This window comes from Rhopalosiphum maidis, chromosome 2 (genome assembly GCF_003676215.2).
Source record: "Rhopalosiphum maidis isolate BTI-1 chromosome 2, ASM367621v3, whole genome shotgun sequence".
Taxonomy (NCBI): Eukaryota; Metazoa; Arthropoda; class Insecta; order Hemiptera; family Aphididae; genus Rhopalosiphum; species Rhopalosiphum maidis.
In genome coordinates, this window is record NC_040878.1 from 74239722 (window position 1) to 74265403 (window position 25682).

General features: G+C 23.1%; 1 protein-coding gene across 2 annotated transcripts in view; it reads left to right on the forward strand.

Annotated features, from left to right (window-relative positions):
• Nucleotides 1-25682, forward strand: part of LOC113551108 (cyclin-dependent kinase 14) — a 47507-nt gene that overhangs the window by 17350 nt on the left and 4475 nt on the right. For both annotated transcript variants that reach the window (XM_026953147.1, XM_026953148.1), the window contains exons 3-5: nucleotides 13504-13656; nucleotides 24816-25012; nucleotides 25414-25505. In XM_026953147.1, the coding sequence (XP_026808948.1) occupies nucleotides 13504-13656; nucleotides 24816-25012; nucleotides 25414-25505 (442 nt within the window). The remainder of the gene's footprint in view (nucleotides 1-13503; nucleotides 13657-24815; nucleotides 25013-25413; nucleotides 25506-25682) is intronic.

The window sequence follows — 25682 nt, forward strand, 5'->3', positions numbered from 1 at the left end:
GTTTTTTTTATTTACAATGATTTATTAAAATTAAAATTTAATACATCCATTCGAGTAGCCTACACAATAACGAGGTACACTTGACACCTACAACACTGCAGTACGACTGAGTTCCAACTTGTTAACTTTTTAACTGTATTGATTAGGTTTATCTTATAGAATTAAGATTTTATATGATGTAGAAGAATTGAGTTTTACTTTTGTCTCTATCACTCATTAAGTCATTCAAATTATTTTTTCTTTGATCTGTTTTTAAATATATTTTATTTAATGCTCTTTAATACATTTTTTTATCTTATATTTTGTTTTTTTCTTATTCGCCACCATTTGTCACAATATTTTACATTGAATTTATTTTTAATTAATTAAATGATCTTGTTTTTTTGATACTTCTATAGACCATTCGAAATTCAGTTACACTTGACAGTCGTTCGTTTCTTTTGCTTATTTTATTTTTATATTTTAGATTTGTAATGCATAATTCAATATTTTTAAAGAATAAATTGATCTTTTTTTATTTTCTATAAAGCCTAATCTCTAGATAATTGGTTAATATTGTATCGTAAATTATCAATTTGTTCATGTTATTATATATATACTTTTATGTACAATCCAAAATCATAATTTAGTGCAATTTTTTTTTTTTTCTATAAAATAAAGAATATTTTGTTTTGGCCTGATTTCTTTATAGTACACTACTACCTATTTTTATATACTAAATAATATGTTAACACATGTAAATATAGAAATTATGTTTATATTAAAATCCTCCAATTCTATAATTATAATGTTCATTTTTCTTTTTCTTTATCTCCATAGCATCAACTTATTGTTTTTACGTGAACAAATTGTGTAATAAAAATACATTTAAATTTTCATGGTATTTTTGATTTGTGGTAGGTTCTTAATTATTTTTATGAAACTGTTGACACATTCAAATAATTTTTTATTTATATATATAAAACCTGTGTCCAATTATTTATAATCGATAAATATAACTGCGATAAATTTTAATTTCCTTTACAACTTAAAATATGAGGTATATTACTTTCTTTTTTTTTTTAAATTATCCTAAAGCATCTTGTATAAATAATGACATGTATGCTTTTTAAATATATTACATATGAATGTATAAAGTTATCTATACAAAATAGGGGAGTAATATATACATATTATATATAACATATTGAAAGAATTTAAAATCTGACTGTATAGTATATCGTTAAAAAAATCACATCTTTCACACAATAGACACTTAACAAATTATATAATTTCAAATTATATGTGATTGTAAACTATTTCGATATTATTGTTGTGTGCATTGTGTTCATTGTGCATATGTGACACAGCTGTAACCCAGGTGGTTATACGGACACTATCAACAACATCTCACATCCTTGTTTATGTGTTTATGATATATTATTCTGTATCGATCGCATTATCCATATGTTTCTATAGAAAACAAACTACATTATAATTTAGGCGTAAATGTAATATAAATTGTTATTAAATTACATAACTTTTTAGTTTTCTAGTATTTATATACAATATATATTTTTAATATATTTATAAACTGTACAGTATATATAATTGTAAATGATAAAAAAGTAATAACTAATAACTAGTAATATTTAAAAAACGCTTAAAGTGTTATTATTTGAAAATTTTGGTTTATGTTTGGTTAAGTAACCTTTATTTTTGATTAGAAATTTGTATTGAGTTGGTATTTTTCATAATTGTAATAATTTTATACTTGTTTAGTTTATCCTAAGTTTTTTTACATTAGCGAATTGATAATAGTATAAATAAATAAATTAGTATAGTTAGTTGAAAATTTGTATTTAACATGATATTTGGTATTGAAACTAATGTTCATAAAGTTTATCAATTATTGATATTATACTGCCCTGTATAAAATAGATACTTATATACTAAATATTTAGAGAGTATTAAATTACTTAAACAGTGTGACTACTTCATTAGAAATTAAATACATATTCAAAGTTATGTTACTTGAATAATTAAAATAATTATGAGTAATGCAACACTGAAACAGTGTATATTAGGTAGGCTTATAACCTTTTTGTAAATTTAAATATGTTGTCCTATAGTGCGTATTATTAATTTATGTTGTTAATATTTTTTCCACTGTAATTTATTTTAAGTAACCATACATTTTTCTTACTAATGTTTGTATTATTTTTCAAAGTGTTTTAAAATTTTGTTCTAAAGTCTCAAGTTCTTTTTTAGTATAAGGTAGATGCTAAATAGATAATTGATATTCGTTATATTGCCTCGTTATTATCAATATTAATATTTTATAAAGCTGTGATACAATCAATACAATGCACAGTGTTTTAATTTTTCTTTTTCAAATTAAGAACTTTTTATTTCATCATGTAACTTCTGATATAGATATACAGTATACACCTCTAAGTGTATGGTTTATTTTAGCATAATTATATAATATAACTATAATATAAAGTTAAATTAATCATAATTTATATAACAATGAACTATAATTGGTTCTTTTTTTTAAATTGTACTATTGTACATGATGGATAGTACAGATTTTATATCTATGTAAATATGAAATAGTTTTTGATTTTATTTATCCTATAATGAAGGCTATGGTTTATTCCTCCGCGGAATTGCATAGCTATTTTTATTTATGTTCGAACAAATGTTAACATCCATTTGGATGTGACCTTTTTGACGTTTTTATTTTCCTCTTTTTTATTACCTTCCGAAATCAAAATCCACGTATCATCTCTCAAATTCCCTTATGGTTTCAAAATAATGAACACAATAATGTATTACTCTTGTCTTATTTTGTATGTCATAGAGGAAATTGAATGTTATATTCTGCTGTTCTTTAGATATATATGTATTATAATATATACGTAATGTACACTATTGTTTTCACTTTTGTTTTTATATATCCAACATGGTGTATATGCGCCCATTATTATTTTTTATCGTGTATCATATTATTATTTACGGATAACTAAATGGTTGCGTTTGTATACTTTTTAGTATAAAGCAATAAAGGACACAAAATAGGGATGAAAAAGACCATTTAATCCTCCATATCTCATTTTGCATTATTTGCCTCGAAATTAACCGGCGATTCCCACATGACGTAGCTATAATGCAAAACTAATGGATTTCGTGTTGCAAATAAATTTATCACCCACCCTTTCTAAAAATAATTAAAAATGCAAATATATATATTATTTATCAAATATTTTTGACAATTTTTTTGTTGATTTAGAAATATCAACCTTTTTTAAAACAATTATTTCTCTATACAATTTATTTAATTTATTTACTTTTTGCATACTATTTAGTACTTGGTTATTATTTGAAATTAATGTTAGTATTTATTAATAATATGTTACTTTAAGTTATAATATGTAATAACATAATATATAACGTATATATAATATAATATATTATGTTCTATATTTTTGTAAATTATTCTTTTAGATTACTAGTGGAATGATGGATGTATTGATTTTACGATGGTGTAAATTTTTTTTTGTGTGTCCTTACTTTTTAGGGTAGTATAAAAACTTCGATTAAAATTTGATTTAAACTTAAGGGAGTAGTTTTTGGTAAAAATAGACTTTTTTGGTATTTTAGGAGGTAAAAAGTATATTAATTGTCTAGTACATTTTATTAATAATCGGAATAAACGAAAAAAATAATAAGGAAATACAAAACCAGTTTTTAACAAAATTAATTTCTTTATTTTGTAATAATTATTCAAAAACAAATTGTACTAGAAACTTGAAATTTTTAGTAAGTATTTATATTATCATAATTCTATACACGGGCCAATTTTAAAAATATTTTGAATGTTTTTGTGATATTTATAAACAATTTAAATTTTGGATTTTTTTTTAATTGTCAATAAATAATTTTTAGTTTTGTCAGAAGGCTAAAAAGGCTATTACTTGTCTTTAGTTTGCCCATATTTAATTGTATATTAATTTATATTTAATATATTTTTACATTTAGTTCGTAAAAAAAAATTATAGTAATAATAAGATATAATTTAGACTTAAATTAAAATTTTATATTATAAATAATATAGCATAATATAGTATAAGTAATTGTATAATATCAACTTGTACAAGTTCGTATTATTTATTTGTATTTGTTGTGATATGTATTGGTTTCATCAATTTATTGATTATTTTAATTTTATTGTAAAAATCATACACACACACACACACACACACACATATATATATATGTATGGTACACACTATACAGGTGTTTCGTATTTGTTTTCATATTTTCTTGAGAATATTATGTTAATGCGTTTTCTAAAAGTGGCATTATATACAATGTTGTATTCACTTTTTTTTATTAAGCATAGAATACTACGTATATTGAAATTTTGAAATAAAAATAGTAGATATAAATATTTTTTCTGTAAATATTGGAAATATCTGTAAAACAAATTTTGTCCGTACACCTACGCACGTAAAATGGTAAACAATAATTTTTATAAAAATAAAAATATACAAACATAATATTTCCAACAATTTAAATGATGATTTGGGAACTATTTGAATTGTAAAGTGCTTAAATTAAGCATTCAATTGAATTACATTATTTTTCCTAAATATATAGCATTTATTAATTGAATACAATTGTTTGTTTTATTTGATAGTGATAACTGATAGATGAAATGGAAGATTTTCAGTGTATATAAAATATTAAAGCTATTGTTAATTTTTAATATCTAGGTAGGAAAATTCATCTATTTGGGAAATATAAGGTTATTATATTTTCAATTGACGAAATTGATTGAGGTATTTTTTGTTTTTAAAATTATATAATAGTACAAGACTTGGTGATTTTAAATAACTAGAAAATCTAATTAATTACTTGTGACTATTTTTAATATTTTATTACTTAAAACTTTTACAAAAAAATGTTAAAATTTTAGTTTAGCTTATACATTTTGGGCTAGTCGAGTATTTCTACCAAAAGGTAAGTGAATACTCAAAAATCCTGATATTCTCTTTGGTTTTAAAATAAATTATCATGTTATTTGTATTAATTATTTAAAAATAAAATGAGTAGATACTTATAATCATATAATGAATTGGAAACAATTAGTATGTAAGATATAAGATAATAAAACTTATTTACGCTTCTTAAATATCCATCTATAAGCTAGGACAGCTATAATATAATATATAAATAACAGTAATCTATTAGCAGGCGCCTTTATTTCTTCAGCTTATTTTATTTGTTATCTTTCAATACGCTGATATTATTTTCTTTCTTTCTTTCTTTCTTTCTTTCTTTCTTTCTTCTACCATTACCATTATTCTCAAGAAATAACAAACTCATACATTATTTTACAGTTTTTCAACTTGATACTCATATAAATGTTTTGACTTACTTATGACTGCTGTGCGCGATATTACGTCCCTACTGGTATTCATAATTTTTCTTTCATAAATAAAGTCTGATTTTTAGTAGGTATTGCTTTTTCATGGAAATATATAAATATTGTCAAAAATAATTATTGTATATTTAATACAGATGTTTTACTTAATTTTATATAACTTTTTTGAATATAAAAATGTTTTCATAGACTTGTATAATATAATACTAGCTAAATAATATAGTACTGTTATATTAACATTTTTATTTATTTATAACCATGAAGTTATAGAAAATTATATAATTAAAAATAATTAATTTTCAATCATAACAACAGTTAAATTAAATTAATTTAATTTATATTGATAGTTTAAATTGTATTCAACTATATTTATTAGCATGGTTTGTGTCTTAATAGTTTAAATAGGGTTTTATTTATACATAGGTAACGAAACAAATTATACAAAGAGTATATTTCGTTATGTTAGTGATCATTTAAATTTTAATATGATTTATATGCGTTTACTCAATTTTAGAAATGTTGATTTATGATGTTTTTTAATTATCTGAACTTAAACATAAATTACAACTATTATTAGCTTTTAAGTTATAAATTAAATTACTTAAGGATTTCATTTACAAACGTAACCTATACATAATTTATAATATAATATTAAAAACTAATACGTATTAAAACGTACATATTTTACTAGTTGAATGTTTATTTAGTATAGATATTAATCTATTTTCTTATTATAACATTTATAATAGTTTTGATTACTTAATCTACACGAGAAATCAAAATTAATATTTTAATTTTAAAACTATCGTTTTAATATCTAACGTATTCTGTTTTGATTTAGTGTGCAAAAATTGTTCTTAAACACTTCGTTCCAATTTTTCAGTAAGTAATGTATTGTGATATGTTTATTATTTTCTCATGTACACTATTCGATAAATGGACTGAAAAATATTACTTTTACTTTTTCTTGGTACTATAAATAACCTTTTTCATTTGGGATAGTTTTGTTTATATGCTTTTATGCTGGAAGCGGTGAAAAAAGTTCCCAATCTCAATGTAATAAATTCGACATACAACTTTCATGCTTTTCTTCAGGGAAAACTTGGTTAGACTATAAGATATACAAAACTAACAATAATTTCTTTGACTTTGTCGTTTAAACTTATTCATTTTCATTGCAATCATATAAAAATTATATTTTTGGATTTATGTTTTTATTGATTATTGTTGGTAAATTACTTTCCTTTTCATGATTGGCTTATAATTTTAACTTTTGTATTTGAAATTTTATAATAAATTGAGGTGAAGTGATTTATTCGACTGAACCTAATGCACTTTAACGTGTCTCCCGTATTTTTTTGTTTTTTATGATCATTGAATTTATTTATTTAAACAATTATTTTTAAATGTTTTCATATAATACTTGCTTATTTGGTTTAATTATTAAGTACAAATATATATACTAGAAAGTAGGCACTTTATTATTTATAATATAAATATTAAGTAGTCTTTTTAACTTGTCCAAGTTGAATTTTATTTTTCAGTTACCAACACATAATTTTGTAATATGATTTTATGTATACACAGTATATAAAGCATAATAATATTAGTATTTAACATCAATCATTTTTGATGACAGACTTAGTTTCGTATTCCTAAGGTTTGCTATTTTCTTAAAGCTGATTTAATAAGAAAACACAAAAATGTTATGATGTAATTCCATATGTACTATTTCTTTTATTTCATTTCTAAAATAAATGTTTTGGTAATTTATGCATATATTAATGTAGAATTATTGAAAAAATGTATTTGGTGAAAACAAAGTTTATTTACCTTGTCACATCTACTAACAGACTTAATATTTTTTATATATTACTATTATTACTAAAATTTATTTTTTACGTAATGCATAATATTATATATTAATAATAAGTACTTAATACTTTAATTACATAAAGTTTAATTGTTAGAACATCTTTATTTAGACTTATTATTTGTTTAGATTAGATGATAAAGTATTAGGTTACTTATTTATAATTTACAAAAATGCATTATTGGTATATGAATTGATTTTAGTGTAACAGAGTCAAATAAACTTCTAGCTATTAGAACATTTTTGTCCTTGTTTATATAATTAATGTATGTATACAGGGTGTAACTCGTCTATTTGACAAATTCAATAATAGTGCAAATGCAATAATGTCAAATAGACGAGTTAGACTTTATATATTGTAAAGTGTAAAATGTAATGTATAAATGTTCAAAAGAATTTATCCCGTATAAAATAAAAATCAAATAATCAAATATATCATCGATTCCAACATTGTAGGTGATTTTTGTGACCATCTTATATCAATTCAGGCAATAATGAATATACCTACTGTCCTACTGTAATACAATAATTTAGCTTTTAACAAACTCACTGGAAAGTGTGAATTATTTTAGAATACTACAGTGAATCCTCTAAATACTGGATACTCATCGTCGCCGAAATGTTATTCGCTATTTGGAAGTGTTTCCTATTTATAGGGGATGGGCAGGTAAATGAAAAAATAAACAATTTCAAAATATGTATATTTGTATTATTTTTATGTATGAATATATTAGTATATATTATTATTTAAAATAAAATCAGTTACCGAATAAGATGGCCTTTTGCTACGGCAGATATGATAACTACGTATATTAGTATAATATGTGTAAAAATGTTAAATGTATAATTAATAAAACATATAGGTAATTAGATAATAATTACGATAAAAGTTATCAAAATCTAGTCATTAAAGTGTTTGTTATTTAGAGGATTACCTACACATAAGTAGTGAAAATGTTACCGATCCCTAAAAAATATTCTCTATTTGTTGTTGTCCATTAAGGGGAGGGGGTTACTTTATAATAATTTGTAAAACGACAAAATTAATAATTATTTTGCGTATGAAAAATTAAAACATAATATAATAACTCAACTGCATAGGCATCATTTGGTAGATACATTAATTTAAGTATTAAATCGTCCAATGGTTTGCTTGGTTGTTGTTTTTGGTAACAATAATAGGAAACTGGAAAGACCCCTAACAGCTCAGTAACAGTATAATGGTTTTGATATATTAATAGCTTGGATATATTGTTGTTTTGTGTAAAGTTTTTAGACATGGGCTACCCAGCTTCATTGTTATGCAAGACTCTAACCAGTCTAACCGTAGCTTTAGACGTAGGCAGGTTCTATATGATAAATAAGTATTTATATATATTAATTTAATTATAATAAAATGTAGAACTTTGTACTCAAATTATGTAAATATTTTTTAACAATTATTTATTTCCTCGAATAAAGTATACATATACTATTAGGTACAATATATATACATATATATTATTGAAGTATACCTGTAGGATTTATGAAAGTATTACTTATTTTAAACATTGAATTGATTTAGTTATAACGATATTTTTTAGTTAAACATAATTAAAAACTACACCTCTATATAAAACAAAATCGTTATAAATCACAGTAATTTACGTATATTAGTTGTATTGTTTTTTGTCCTTTTAAATACTAAATCACTATAACATGGCATGTGTTCTATGCAGGGTTGTTGAAAAATCCATAATATGTCTGTAAAGTTATTTTCAAAATATTTCCATAAATCTTATTCATATTCATATTCCTATTTTTTATTGTAGTATTTTGGTGTTTTTTGATTTTAGATATTTTAGGGGAAAATATGGATTTTATTGAGTATTTTAGTACATAGTTTGTTAAAATATTATAAGTTATAAGTTGTAACTAACAAATAAACAAACAAAATAATAAACAGATATTTTTTTTTTTAATTACATATAACTTATTTTTGGTTAGTATTATCTTAGTTATGATATACAATCTACATGTTCAATGCATATCTATTTAATTTGTTCTAATCGTTTGGAACACGTTTATGATTTTAGAAATTGTGCTACGAATTTATGGACTGTAACCTTTTTACGGTATAGCAACACCAGACGATATGGAACATAGCCAGCTCTCTATACTATCATACGTAACACTACTTACATATTAATCGTTTTATTCACAAAATAGGATATAGCTATAGTGGTTCAATGAAGTATTTTTTATTTATACTCTTAATGTCTCTCCATCCGTGTTATTCTTTTTGAAGGAATGTATTAATTTTAGTGCTTTTCAATTACATTTAGTAATTTCCCAACTGTAATATTTTGTTGCTTAAATAAGATGTTTACATAATTAAATATTCCCCTTGAGTCATTAAAAAAACATTAATGAGGGTTGGTTGATTAATGTACCGAGAAGTTTAATCATCTACACGCCAAAAATAAATCAATTGCTTCACCTATTAGCCCGTTTCAATTAGTTCACTTGAAATTCATGTTATTCAATTATGTCTGTATTTTCGATTAAAATATCGTTTTTATTTTATTGGAATAAAAATGCTTAAAGGAGAGAGAAATACGTGCGTGTCACCTATAGTGCTCGAGCGGCAAATGAGATATACCATATTACACTGCATTGGGTGTGTGCGTCCCTTGATAACTTGCATCCCCTCGGGATTTAAGACACGGATAACTTCAACCATATACAAGTTTGTAAATCCAGACAAATCTGTAACGATTGTAATCTCCTCAAATCCACAAATCAATAAGTTTAGCGCATTTGTCAGAACACATTACGGTTCGTGATTTCAGATCTCCTGTCGATCAGCAAGAGTCTTTCTGCTTTGCAATTTTTCTATCTACCAAAAATATATCGCAGTTTACGTTTGAAATACTATTCAGCAAAAATCATTTGCCATAAGTAAAGGTTTGGGCTTACAAAAATATTGCAGTAGTGCACTTTGTCCTTATATCGTTACTGCCTGTAATGATATAATGTTCTGTATGAAGTATTACTATATTATGCTATGCGTATTTGTCTGAACAATATTATTATGTTCGATACCTCGTTTAGGTGTATTGTCCTTAATACATTTCGAGAATCTTAAGTAAAATCAGTAAAATATAATGTAATGTATATGTGTAATATATGTATGTATAATATATATGTAATGTATTATTTAAGTTGGTTTCAATAATATACTATGCTGTTCACTAAAACAATGCTTTTAATACTTTTTCTTCCGATTAGTTGTATTTTGTTAAATTAATTAAATTATTTTCCTATTATTTTACTTCGTAAAATTACTTTAATTCAATTTTTCATCAAATGTATTAGTAATTATTTGAGTATAGTTACTTTTTGCATAATTTATGTATAAAGTTCACATATACATATTGATTCTAAATATATATTTAAATACATATTTCTGATAAATCAATTTATTGCATTTTGTAACTTATAGCTCTACCTAATTAATAATTGTTAAATAGAAAATTAGTAAACAATTTTTATGCAGTTGAATAACTTATGAAATAAAGTTACATACATATTTAATATATATCTATATATTATGTGTGTACAAGTATTGACATATGAAATAATTTAACAATTTTTGTGATATTAAGAAAATTAATTTAAATTTTATAAAGAGTATGTTTTGAATTATACATATTTAAATTTTTTTAAATATGTAATCATCGTAGAGAATAAAAACCATTACTTCCTTAATCTGAAAGCCATTCTATAAACTGAAAATATGGACGACTATGAGATAAATCCTTAATAACCTACTTTAACCTTTTAAAAAATTGCTTTAGTAAAAAAAAAAAATGCTCTACTTTATATAGTTCAATGAATAAAATATTATTAATTCTGTAACAATGTGTTTTGATCTGAAAAATGAAACTTCTTTTAATATATCATTTAAAGTGAATTTTTAATTGAAAATATAATTATATTTTAAGACACAATACATTGTTGTATATTGTGACGAATAATGAATATGATATATTATATTTTATACTTACTTATTAGATGTTAATTGACTATACTTAGTATATATTATATTCGAAGTAATTATTTTAACAAGAACAGAAACACTCATTATTTTAAAAAGGGTAAATTGTTTTCATTTCATTTCCCAAATCAGACTGTGTTTTAGGAAAATTGTATTTATAATTTTAACAAGGTGATAAATTGTTTTAAACTTATATAAGCTTAGTATTATGTCCGGTGGTTTGCCTTAAAATATTAATTCATTCACTCTCTTAATTTGATTATACTTTAAAGTTACTAAAAATTAACTATTTGTTTGAAATTAAATTCTTTATATTGATATTTTTAGAAAAATTAAATATATTATTAAAAATGTGAAAACAAAAATGTGCGTTATAAGTTATAACTAAAAAAAGTAATAAGTACAGAATTTATCTGTATAATATTTTCTGTAGTAATATTTATTTGTATATTGTTAGTATACTAGAAAATCTTAGTTAAATGTATTAAAGAGATTACCACTTATAGTGATGCTTACAAAATATTCATTTCACAGATTGAATCACTCATATATTTATTTTGTTATTAAATTTCTTAAATTTAATTTTATTTGATTTACCACGATTTAAACTGAAATAAGATATTCTGTATGGTAATTGATGTGTAGTGCATTTAAAAAAATATTTAATTAATGGATTACGTGAATGACAATAAAAGCCCCAATACGCATTGGCAAAATTAATAAAGACTTTTATTTTTCCAACCAAATAGTTTTAAACTTTGAAATATAATACGATTTACATTTTGATTACGAAGTTGAAGGGTTTCAAAGTCAATGATCTTGCCTGTATATTAAATTTTACAAATTATTTAACAGTAGAAAATGTACTGACATGCATTTATTTTAATTTAATTTTAATTCAATTAAAAAAAACAATGTTTCATTATTGTATAGTTCCTAAGAATTATACATTTATTATTAATATAATTTTTGTATTTTTATTGGGGTCAATTTTACACCAATGTAAAAAATTCTCATTCGATAATTGGTTTTTAAATATTTTTGCGATTTTAAATAATTTTAATTTCTTTGTGTTTATCATATTTATTCAATTTACACCTTTTAAAACGGTTTAACTAAATCAAACGTAAAAAATATGGTTTTAATATTTATTTTAACTTTAACTTATTATAAAAGAAATTGTGTTAAATACAGCTAAATTATAGATTACTAGAATATTTGGAATTTTAATTTTTAATTTTTAATTTATTTAATGATTGTTTATTTGTGCATTTTAAATGTTATGATTTTCATACCCGGTCTTCTTTAGTTTATAATTGTTTATTAAATACGTTTTGTGTTATAATGTAATTTAATATTGGATAATTGAGGAAAGTAAAATATTTAATAATATGGTCATTGATTATCTATAATAGATAGAACTGATAGTATGATACGTGTATCATAATATTATAACTATATTGAATTTCAATTAAGTCTGTATCATATATTTTTCGACTATTTAATAAAACTGGATAGGTAGTTAATTATTTATTTAAACAGTGTCAAATATATTTTTAAGAATATATATTTTCTTATTTATTTTTAAATGATAGAACATATTATATAATTAAAGTGTGTATTGTGCTAACTAAATATTTGTATCTAAATGCAATCCAGCCATCTCGGCCTCCTTATTTCCGAACTCGTGGGATTTCGGAGCGCATTAGTAATCTATTTAATGTAGTTTTAATCAGTTATATAGTTTTAAAGTATTATACTGAATTACGATTTGTTAATGCTTTTTAACCTATTATTATTTCACCATTTAGAATTCGATGAATACAATTTTAAATGTTTGACTGAGCCTCTGAGTATATATGTTTGACACAGATTTGCTTAATATATTTGTTCACCTCAAAAGTATGATATTTAATATAAAAAAGTAAAAAATAAAAAAATAAAACTATACATATTGAAGGAATCATGTAAATCTTTTTCAAATGGCAATATAGAAAAACATTTTTTTACTTTAGACTAGAAAATACATTTTTAGTATACACTATAAAATGTATATTTATGATATTTTAAAATGAAAAAGTTTTATATCGCATGTATGATTTAAAAATATTTTGCATCATGTTACATAACATTTATATTAATTTCATATCTTTTTTCCAGCTATTTCTAAAGAAGATCCTGACCGCAATAGAACATCTCGGGATGCATTGCCGAGTAAATTGCAATTCAATGGTTATTCTGAGGAGTATCTTGATCGAATTGAACCAAACGGAAATATACCTTGTGCCAATGATGAACACTTGTCTAGATACGGTAAATAATACTTAAAATAATTGCATACATTAAAAAAAAAGGTTTTTGTTATAAGATTTCCATTAATCTTAGTATTGGGATAGTATATTTTAAAACCTATATGTATACTAAAAAATGAATGACTTTCATAAATGTATAGATTTTATCTTAAAAGTTAAAAATATTAAAAATAATTATTTGCTATAATGTGATGAATGTTAGTGATGTTATTTTTATAATTATTATAGGTATATTTGTGATATTGCGATATATTTATTATTCAAAAATTCGTAATTTTATTTTCACTTTGTGCTAGCTTTTTAACAATCATATTGACTATGTAGATAAAATAAGGTACTTGCTCTGAAATATATTGGAGAATAAGAATGTAAAGGAGTATTGTTCAGTAACATCTAAAAGAAATCTGATTATTAAAGAAAAAACTTATGAACTCGTAGAAAATATAAATCACCACTTCCATTTATTTATATTTAATTCTAACTTTTTTAAACCCTAAATCACTGCTATTAAAATCAATATTTAATAATATTCTATAATACTTCTGTAATATCTAAATACCATTTAATTTACTCGAAGAGCAAAGTATTTATGTATTTACTTCAATTTTTTATATTCAGATAATAAATACTTTAAACTATGTATTTTTGTTTAATATCAAAGAAAAAAGGTTGGAGGTCTAATAATAAATTAAACAGTTTATTGAATTCTCCTCTTTGTATCTTATTTTTGTCAATAAAAAAGATTCAATTTTAAAGTAAATTAAGATTATTTTTATATTCTTTATGGTTTTCTCGTAGTACACAAATATGTCTATAATTAATAATTATTTTTTTAAATATATTTTGATAGATGATTTATATACTTCTTCTGTATGTGTTATTATTGTATATGCTACTTATTATATTATAATATGTTTAGATTTGATAATATATTATAAGATATAACCTCGGATATAACAATAAGAAAAAAGTTATAAATTCATTTTAATCAAATTATTATTATAAATCTCAGTATACATAAAGCATAGGCTCATTTTAATAATGAATAGGATATTTATTTTATTAACTTATAATTTAATGACTTCGTAATGTATTAGAACTTTACATAGTGATCATAGGTCCTATTGGTTTAACTACAAATTATATCATATCCTGAGTTAAAATAATTCAACTCAATCATATTTTCATATGTATCCTACGCATTAATACCGGTCTATATACCTTACGATTTTCTAATATTCGTATTTCATACTACTTAGTAGTTATTAAAATCACAGAATAGAATTAAAGCCGATATTTATTATTTGTGTTTCATTATATTCTATTATTACTAAATAATTTAACTTTTTTAAATAATTACACTATTTTTTTTCATTTATGTATAATTTCTTCAATAGTTCAATGTAAAGTACTAAATAATTATAAAATATATTTTATTTCCATTGAAACTTTAAATTTTTTCTAAAATAGTTTGTATTATTATTATTTGTTCTTAATTGTTGAATTGGTTTGCAAGTTGTTTCTGGGTTCTAATAAAGTTAAATCTATATTACCATTTTTCCATAAAATAATCAGTTTGGTTATACTTGACTTAACAAATTTATGTTACCCAAAAAAGAAATTCAATTTATATTATTAACTTTGATTACCTTCTGATAGTGAATTATTTTGCAATATAACTATAAATTATACTTTTTCAAACTAAAATTGAATGCATCTTGTTTCGTCATAAACAAATTCTGTAAATGCTTAATTTTGGATCGATTTTGGGTAACTCCAAGTTTTTAATATAAAATTGATCATGTGACAGGAGTACGCCATACTTAGAGTTTAATACTTTTCTTTTAAACTTAAGGGTTTCAAAATCTTTTTATCCGTTTTTTTCTGAAATGTCAATAAATAATTACTTAACTGGATAATACGCATGAATAAACACCAACCATGAAATTGTTATGGAATATGATACGCAGTTCTCTTTAGTAATTCTCTTAAAATAGTTTTTGTTTTGATTCATTATTATTACTTTTAATTTATTATCATTGTATTAACGTAAATACTACTAAATTAAATCGACAGTTAAGTTATTAGATGGGATTATAAAATCTAACAATATTTGTAACTAAGATGTTTAGTGATAATATGCCACATGTGTTACATTGTTATTATTATAATATTCAACTACTTTTGTTGTTAAATATATACTTTTTTAATTTCAAAATGTTATAGTACGTATTTCGATTAGGTTCAAAATAAAACTTTGTATAACGGGATATTAATAATGCTTCCAAAATGAGTAGTTATGATTAAAAATTGGCTGTGCGTGCATGTTTTTTTTTTTTTTACTAGCTTTTTAAATCTTCACTAGATATCGATAATTCAAATTAAAAGACATTTCGTATAGGTACTAAATTAGAGTTTTTAATGCTATGCATTTAGCTGCTTATTATTAATACTTTCTCTAGAAATGAAAAAATCAATATCCTGTTGTATTTCGACGATTAAAATTAAAATGTAATATACTACATTAGCATTATAAGTAATCAAGTACACTGCAATCAATTGGTTAAGTAGAAATTGGAATTTTGTTTTTTACATCATATTTGTTGTAATGTGTATGATTATAAAGAATAATGTCACGAATAAAACATATTCTAAAATATTAATTTGTTAAAAAAATAAAATCCGTAGGCTAAATATATGTTATGTGCGTGTTAGAGAAAACAAAATTTACCTACTTTTTAAAATATTTAATGTACAAAAATCTATGCAGTAATAATTATTATAAACCACGAGCATGCTTGTAAAGTTGTATATCATAAATAAATATGTATACATATCAATAGCTAACAATATCTATAAAATATATTTCACAATAATTTAATTAGGTTTATTAGTAAATAATTAATCTAGGCATCCATTAAATCGTTTATATTCCTAAATTTCTTTCATTTGACCTAACCTAATAAAATCCTAGTCATTTTTTAAAAGATATCAATAAATCCAAAATTGAAAGGAAAATTCTCATTCGAATTTACTAAATATTTTATTTTATTTTATAATAATCCATCAATCAATTTCACTCTGTATGAAATATAGGTATGGGGAACGTAAAAAACGTTTTGTTTTTTTTTTAGTATTGACAATGAGAGATGGAGCACTTCTACTTACCTTGCATGATGATGTATTGTTTTATGTTCTTATTTTCGCCATTTTTTTAATTTATATACTTGTTAAATTTCATTTTTCTTTTCATATAAAATTATACAATGCATACCAACCGATTAATTTTAAATTGATGATTATACTTCGGTTTCATTAGCATTTTTTTAGTTAATTATTTGTTGTTTTTAAATATCCGTTGTTTAATAATTTTTCCGTTGAAGATTAAACTTTTGACATTTATTTTGTACAGTATTCCTAAAACAATGATTTAATTTTTACCGTTTTATTAACATTTAAAAAATTAAAAATTACAATTTTTAACTACAGCTTAACTTACCCCATGAGACTATAATCTTTCTTTAGTTATTAGCTTATATTTTGATTGCATAAATAGTATATTATTTATTTTTATTTTATTTAAAAAAAATTAATTAGATATAAAAGTGATAGTACAATGTTTTGTATTCTCTTAAACTAATATTAAAATTCTTTAGATAATACTATTATGTATAAATTACATTTTTAATTAGTATTATTATTTAAATCATTAAATTTAATTATTTAATTAGTATTAATCCGTGTTTATTTGAATACAATATACAAAAAATAAATTGCCTGCTAAGAAATTATAATTATTGATTTAAGTATAACATTTTTCTACTTACATAGAATTTTAATAATATAATTGTATCGTTAATGTTCATACTTGTAATATATATGCCTATCATAAGAAAATTAGATTTTCTCCAAATAAAAAACAGCATTTTACTTATGCAATGAAAACCACTATCTTATTATACTTACAGTTTACTTAGGTTTTTACTTGCAGCATTAGCTCAATTTAATTTGTCAGAAGTATAAAAGGTGAACTCATCAAAATCCCATTACGGTCGTTTGTCAAATACCCGCCCCGTACGCATGTCAACCTCGTTAAGCGGTTATGTCACAACCTTTAGTGCTTCTGTCCCTGTAGGTCTCATCTATGTGTGGTAACGTTTCACTTTTGATTAGTGACGGGAAAAAAATGAAACCGTTCGCATCATATCTTCCATCATTCTATAACCTATTGGTTGAGTCTTCTGCGGCACGTATAGTTTTTTTTTAAAAAGATTTTTAAGCCACAGTTTTCTATCAGTATTCTTATTAGTAATAAAGACATTTCGCCATTTCTATATTCAACCTACTTTAAAACATATACACTAACATCAACATATTTTATACAATAACGTACTCGGAGTTTTTATCAAAATTTTAAACTAAAATTTACAGTATTCTAAAGTTAAATTTAAAAACAAAACAACACCTTAAGGTTAGTTAATTATTGATTATTTAATTCTTAATACTCATAAATTCTGTATAATATAAATATTAACCTATTTTTTTTTACTAGAATAATATTAAATATTTTTTACTAAAGAATATTTTTAATACCATTCAAATACGTTATAGATGGGTTTTTTCTCAACAAAAATGTATTTGACTCTAAATTCATAAAATTTAAATTTAAATAATTTGAATGCAAATGCCTTTTTCTTTAAATTAATTATTTCAAACAATGTTTAAATACTTATAGAGTTAAAACTCTTAAAGTTTTAAATAATATCATTTAATTTATTTATTCAGCCATCGTAATTTATTACCTGTAATACATTTAATTATCAGCTTTTAGAATTCAATTTTTTTCCTTCTATTTCTATAATATTCAATATAAGTATTATGTTTTTATAATGATAAAATAATTAATGATGTATGTTCATTGAGAATTTATTATTTTAATAATTGTTGGTTTATTAAAAAAAAAAGATTCATGTTGTCCTAAAATTAAAGTTATTGACTCAAAGTATTATTTTATCCTTAAATAACATTGTATGATTTGATAATGTTAATAATTATTCTTCATTCTTCAATATTTTGAAAAATTTTCCAAGGATATAATTATCTCCTAAATTAACTTTGTGACTTTAGAAACAAATGCAAAGGCTAAAAGGGTGCTTGAGTTTTCAAGTATTGGTTTTTGTGTTGTGTTCAATTTACGTAGTTGTGTTGCTTTGTATATGTGCAACATGTATGTATATATTATTGGATTTTAGGTGTCAACACATACTTTATAAAAGTAATATAAAATAGAGAACATAATATTTTCTTAATCTCCAACTTGTTATTGTAAATTTAAAATACAAAATTCTCAACGTATGGTCTGTTAATAAAATCTTATACTAGTCATTTTGAAAAAAAAAAATTGCCATTTGTACATCTATGTAATTTTAAATTAAGACGACGTGTGTACCTCAACTCTAAATATTATATGTGCGTCACGTGCTATTGTTCATTTACACACTCCGCCTACAATGTCTACTAAAGTTCAATACTCAATGTAGGTATACTACTGCAAAATACAGGTTCTAACGAGCACTTATTTATGGGCTAGTAAATTTTCCACAGTTTTCTCTTGACTATAAGTAAAACGGTTTTACGTTTAGAAAAAAAATACGCATTCGTTTATTAAAATACAAAATTCACGTAATAAAGAAGACATTGGCAAAATTAAAACTTCTTAAAAATGGATGTTATACAATCTTTTGTGTTAGTTATTATAAAAAATAACAGCTCGGAAAAAATATTTTCATACAATTAAACAAGAAGCTTAATCAAAAAGCATAAAACCATAAAGGGGTTAGCGTGTGCATTATAGCATACACTGTAAATAAAGTGCATATTTATATGCATATATATTATACATATATCTCCACCACGTCTGGCTCGTATATTATGAACATAATGGGAGAACCCCCTCTCTCTATTTAACAAGAGCAAAATGCATAGCTGATGAAAATTACATTTAAATCAATAGTTCTACACCATATATTCGGCATTAAAGGTGACCATAACTTTTGATTGAATATACAGTATTTTGTTTGACCTACCAACTGATGTAATATCCAATCTGTTTTTTTTCATTCTTTAAATAATAATAAATTTAAACTTTCATAAAAGTTTTGACCATTTAATAATATAATCTTAAACAGTAAGTGTTGACAAAAAAAATAATATTTATATTTTTTCAATTATTATTTTGAAAATTCTGTGTAAATCTTATTTTTTCAAATATAAATTTGATTTTTTTTTTGATTTTGTAGTGACTTTAACTCAAGTATAGTTATTATTTAAACAAAATCGCTTGTAGAAGAAATAATATTTTAGAGTATATAACTGTAAAATATGTCGTTAAAATTTTAGGAACCAGGAATTTCACATAAGTGAGCTTTTCTTCTTAGCTTAATTACCATTCTTGTTATACTCCTTTTAATTTAAATTTAAATTTTACTAAACTAGTTTTAATCTAGTTTACATCTTTAACATAATTAGTCTTTTAATACGAAAGACGAATGGGTATGACGCTTAGTATTATTCAAAAATATTGTCATTTTTTATGATTAAAATTAATTATTAGATTTTAGATTATTCTAAATTAAAAAAAAAAACAAATGTATTTAAAAGGGACCATATATTTTATTGTTTAATTAATTCACGAATATAAAAAAAAATTACATATTATAAGGTATTTATAAGGAAAAAGTATCAATTAAATATTTATTAGAGTAGTTGGTTAATTTTACCTTATAAAACTGTATCATGGAACTAAAATCATTTTAAATATTATTTTAATACCATATCAATAAATTAATATAACCTTAGTTTTCAATTTTTGAAAATAATAAATCGTTTATTTATTTATAGTTATTGTACCTAAAGCCATATATAAAATATAATTTTTATAATTATATGTAAACAAGTATTTAATAAATGGTATCACGTGCATTAAAATATATGTATACTTTTTACTTAACTACTAAAAATACATTAATATTATTAATAAAAAAAAAAAAAAAAAAAAATATGGTAATGTAATAATTATAATGTACCTACATTTTTACCAACAGCACTATCTGAATATTTTGAATTATATAAAAATAATTTTGGTGATATTATTGAATTTAATCTTTTATATATTTTTTATTTTACGAAATCTTCGTGTTTAATTATTCGTGTATATTTTATTATTCGTATTTATTTATATTAGACATTAAAATTTGCAAAAAAAAAAAATATAATAATAATAAATCTCAAATATTGATGTTATTCTATGCATTTTAAGAATTTTTAATAATACAATTCAGTACTATTGTCGTATGATTCTTCTTTCGGTCAACATATAAATTTGTACAATACGGGTATTGTATATTGCATATAATATTATTATATTATCAATTTATCCTAACATTTATTTTTTAGCCTGTGATTGATATTTTTAATATGTTAACGACATTTTGTGATTTATGTTATATCTTAAATTGTTTATTAATTTATTGTTGAAATATATTTAATAAATACTTCTGTAGTAAAATTGTATAAAAAAAAGATTTATATCATAGCGATTGGTATCAAAAAAAGTCTTATAAAAACATATTCTATCTTTCTTTTTTTAATATAACCAACAAAGATTTCCCTAAGGGGTTGATCTTTTATTTGGTCGCACCCTTTTTGGTGGATAGAAAAAATTCAAAGTTTTATTTTTATCACTGTAAGTTTGTATATCTAAAAATGCTAATAAAGGTATACCAATTGCAGATGGCTTGTATAAAGGATTTTTATATAACTGATATTTTTTTTTCTCTATATTAGAAATACTAAATTTATTTCTAACTTAAATTATTATTTTTGATAGTTTAAAATTCTAAACCTTGATTATAATGTTGATCCTTATACTTTATTTAATATACCTTTTACTATATAAAATACATAACTTGCATAGTTGATTATTAACGTATATTTCAAATAACTTTAATTATATTTCCATTTAAAATAATTTAATCAAAAATCAATTTTTAAAAAAATTGCCAACTTTATAGTCACTTCTTTTATTGTTTCTAAAACAAATATAAACTAAGTACTTATAGTTCAGTTTATCTAATACTTAAATTATTTCAATTAAAAACCTTAATACATTTATAAATTGAACTAGACGTTGTTGGTATTTATACATTGTTTAATATTATTTAAATATGTTTAAGATAAGCAAAATATTAAGTATAGAAATTAAATTATAATAGTGTATTACATAGAACCTTTAATTATAAATAATGTTAATGGGCATCGTTAAAATATGAGATGTGCAAGAAATATCAAGTGACTAAATTGTGAAAAAAAAATTAAAACCGTTAATTAAACGAGTAATAGTTTACTCCATATAATATAGTTATAATGTTAATTAAATAATAAGCTTAAAAATATAATTAGTTAAAATAAATAATCGTAAGTATTTGCTTAAATCTAAAATTAATAGACTCTTTCTATATTTTGTTATTTTATTCAATACTCGAATTATACATTATATTTGTATTTTGTATATACGTGACATATAGCTGTCTATACACAAAACTGTTGTTTCTGAATAATGTAAAACAAAATAAACCCATCTAATCGTTTATGTTGGTATTTGTTTCTAAATCTCTCCCGTTATAAATAATATAAACCTCGCGTCATATTTCGTGTGGTGAAGTTTGGACATTTTCTCTTATTAAAGACCCTTAACCCTCCGCCACCATTATGTTGTGCTTTACAAATAAAAACGTTCTCTTGAATAATAGTTCCGGCCTGTCATCTTCAGAGCACTTGCCTGGCTATTATCATACGCAATACACCTCCGAACCCTTCTTTGCACTTAACTAAAAAACAAAACAAACGGTAAGTGTACAAAATCATTGTTTTTACAAAGAGGATTTAAAATGAAATTATTTTCACAACCAAGAATGATTTTTCGTTGTATTTTATATTAAATCTGACATTTTTGGCGTTATGAATAAGCTACTTTATGTGTGGTTACTGGTAAGAGAAGCTTATAAAAATAAAAAATAAAAAAAATAAGCGTAATAAATAGTAAAAATAAAATCTAGTTATATAAATCGTTCGGTTCGGTTGTATACATGAGGGATTTTAATTTCCTGAACGTCGTGTAATCTATAAAAGGGTCAACGAACAGATTTCATCAGGTGAAGTAATTTGTCCCCTAGCTCCGGGAATTGCATTTGTATGGTTGCGTGTGTGTTTAAACTGAATAGGAAGAGAGGAGAGGGATTCATTTACTCGACTTTGGCAACATGACAAAAGCGTACATGGAGTGCAATTTAGACGTTTGGATGACAAACGCCCATCAAAGCCAGTTGCCGGATGTGCCCTCTGTGTTAATTCCTACTAATAATATCATTCCGCCTTTAACGATTTTTTTTATTTATGTCCCTTTAAACACCACGAGCTGTCATGGTGTGTGCGATATAGATATTTACTTTAGTATTCCTTCCACGCATATATGATGATTTGTGAATAAAAAGTGTAGTCTACTGTCAAGAGTGAACTAGGAACGAAATTGTATTTTTGTTTTGTGTTTATTTCTATATGCTGTTAAAATTCCTATACTTGGGATAGTATTTTATTCTATTATTAATATTATGGACATATTATGACGTATCGTTTGGAATTGTTTACCATTATTTCTACTTTAGTATACAATGTAATATATATTATTACGTTTATAATACGTAGTAGAAAAGACGGCGATATAAATGGGGTGTGTTAAAATATGTTATGAAATATAAGCTATATGTAACAAGCAACATCTAGATTACTTCTATTTCGTTTTTGTTTTCTCAGTGTGATGTAGTAGTTGTATCAAATTGTGTCGAAAATATCAATAATCCCATTTTTCTTTTCTAGTTTAGTTTTTTGTTTTGTTTTTTTAGTAAGAGGGGCAGTACTTCGATCCATCGCTGGCTTTAATATATTATATTATACTATGTAGGATTTCCTAATTTATAGTCATTCGTCCGGTCCGGATGGTATTTGAAATCCGTATTCTGTGATCATGCATAATCAAATGTTATTATTATTTATAACTATCATTATATAGTATTATAACTATTATTATATACTTACCGAATACTATAATACAATGTTATTAGTTAATGTACAAAAACTCAAAATTCCGTTATAACAAAAGTTCTTTGAATTCTTTGACTTAGAAATCACTATAGTGCTTATATATATATATATATATTTATTAAAATGTATTATTAATAATTATTTAACCGAACCTATTTCTATATTATATACATTTTATTGTGTCATGGTTTAAAATATATGAAATAATTTTTATGAAAACACCATTGATGAGCATATTGTCCTTTTTCTATTATTTTAAACATTTCACTATCAACAACGATATTTACTTCAATTTTTTGTTTTCCTATTCTTCACGAAAAAAACAACAAATTATCGTTATCTATAATGAAAGTTTCATCAAAACTTTTTAATTTGTATCAAAAAGTATTGAAAAATCGATTTATTACTTATATAATTCTTATTTTTTAATTTACAATAATATGATTATTTTAAATGATTGAAGTATATATAAACTTAAAATCATTATACATTTGTAATATTGCCTATACAATTTTTATATACCTATGCATTATATTTATATATATGTATTATTTAATCTAACTTTTATTATTATATATTTTTTTTTTATTCTGTCTCTAATTTGTATTGGATTTTTTGATGACAAATAATAAAACGTACTTCAGTTTATATTATTATTATTAGCTCTATTTGTATATACATGGTTTAAAATAATATTATTATTATTATTTTTTTTTTTTTTGGTTGAGCTAGTTGATATTGTGTTGTCCTGGTTGTGAGCTTCCGACAGAATATTGGAAATTCTTATCTGTCCCTCTTATATGTACGATATTTGGATATAACTTATAACATATTTCACCTATGGGGGATTAGCAATTAGTATGTTTTATTAAATAGATAAGTAATAATGGTTTAGTTATGTAATATTTATACATTTTAATATATTAGACAACTGAAGTTTATTAGCAGAAACGATTATTAATAATTTAATCTTAAAGTTCAATTTTACATTTATATTTTTAGACTGGAGTTCTGGCCTTGGTGATCAAGAACGAGTTAAACGGCAGTTATCTGTGTCATCTGATTCAAAGCTGCTGGACGAAGCTATATGCGAGGAAACGCGTGTTATACTAAGACCTAAAAAACCTCCTAGGCCTAAATCAGAAGTGTTCCTAAACCAACCCAACCACAGACGAACCAAACGGTATTCGGCATTTGGGGTGTGTATTTATTATTTAACTTAATATGTATATATATTATATATATTTATGCGTGTAATCCATTGCGCGTTGAAAATAAAGTACTTTAATCTACCCCCTCATTTTTAATAAAAAAATAAAATTCAGTTTTGTTTTGAACACTAATGATATTTCTAACTTCATCCATTATAATATAGCTTTAAGCGGCCAAGAAATGTTAAACCATTTTATACCTCGTTATTATTTTTCCCTTTTGAATCTCGATTTCTTTCTTCCCTTTAAAATATGACACGTAACTTTAACGTTCACTATACCCGAGAAATATTATTAAAATCGCTTTCAGACGATGCTTCATATATAATGCAGTATTGTTTTTCATTCAATGTATTTTGAATTTCTACCTTTTGTTTTTTTTTATTCAGGGAGATTCTCCATTTGGAAAATCTGAGGCGTACATAAAATTAGATCCGCTTGGTGAAGGTTCCTATGCTACCGTGTTTAAAGGGTACAGTAAGTAAGTACAACAAATTAACTTAATAACGTATATATACTAAACATATATTTTTAAAACGGTAAAAACTTTATTGTACATTTAAGATGAATTAAAAATAGTTTTGAGTATCATTTATAATAAATTATACATGAATAACATTTACTGCATTGATTTTAAATATTTAAATAAATTATTAAT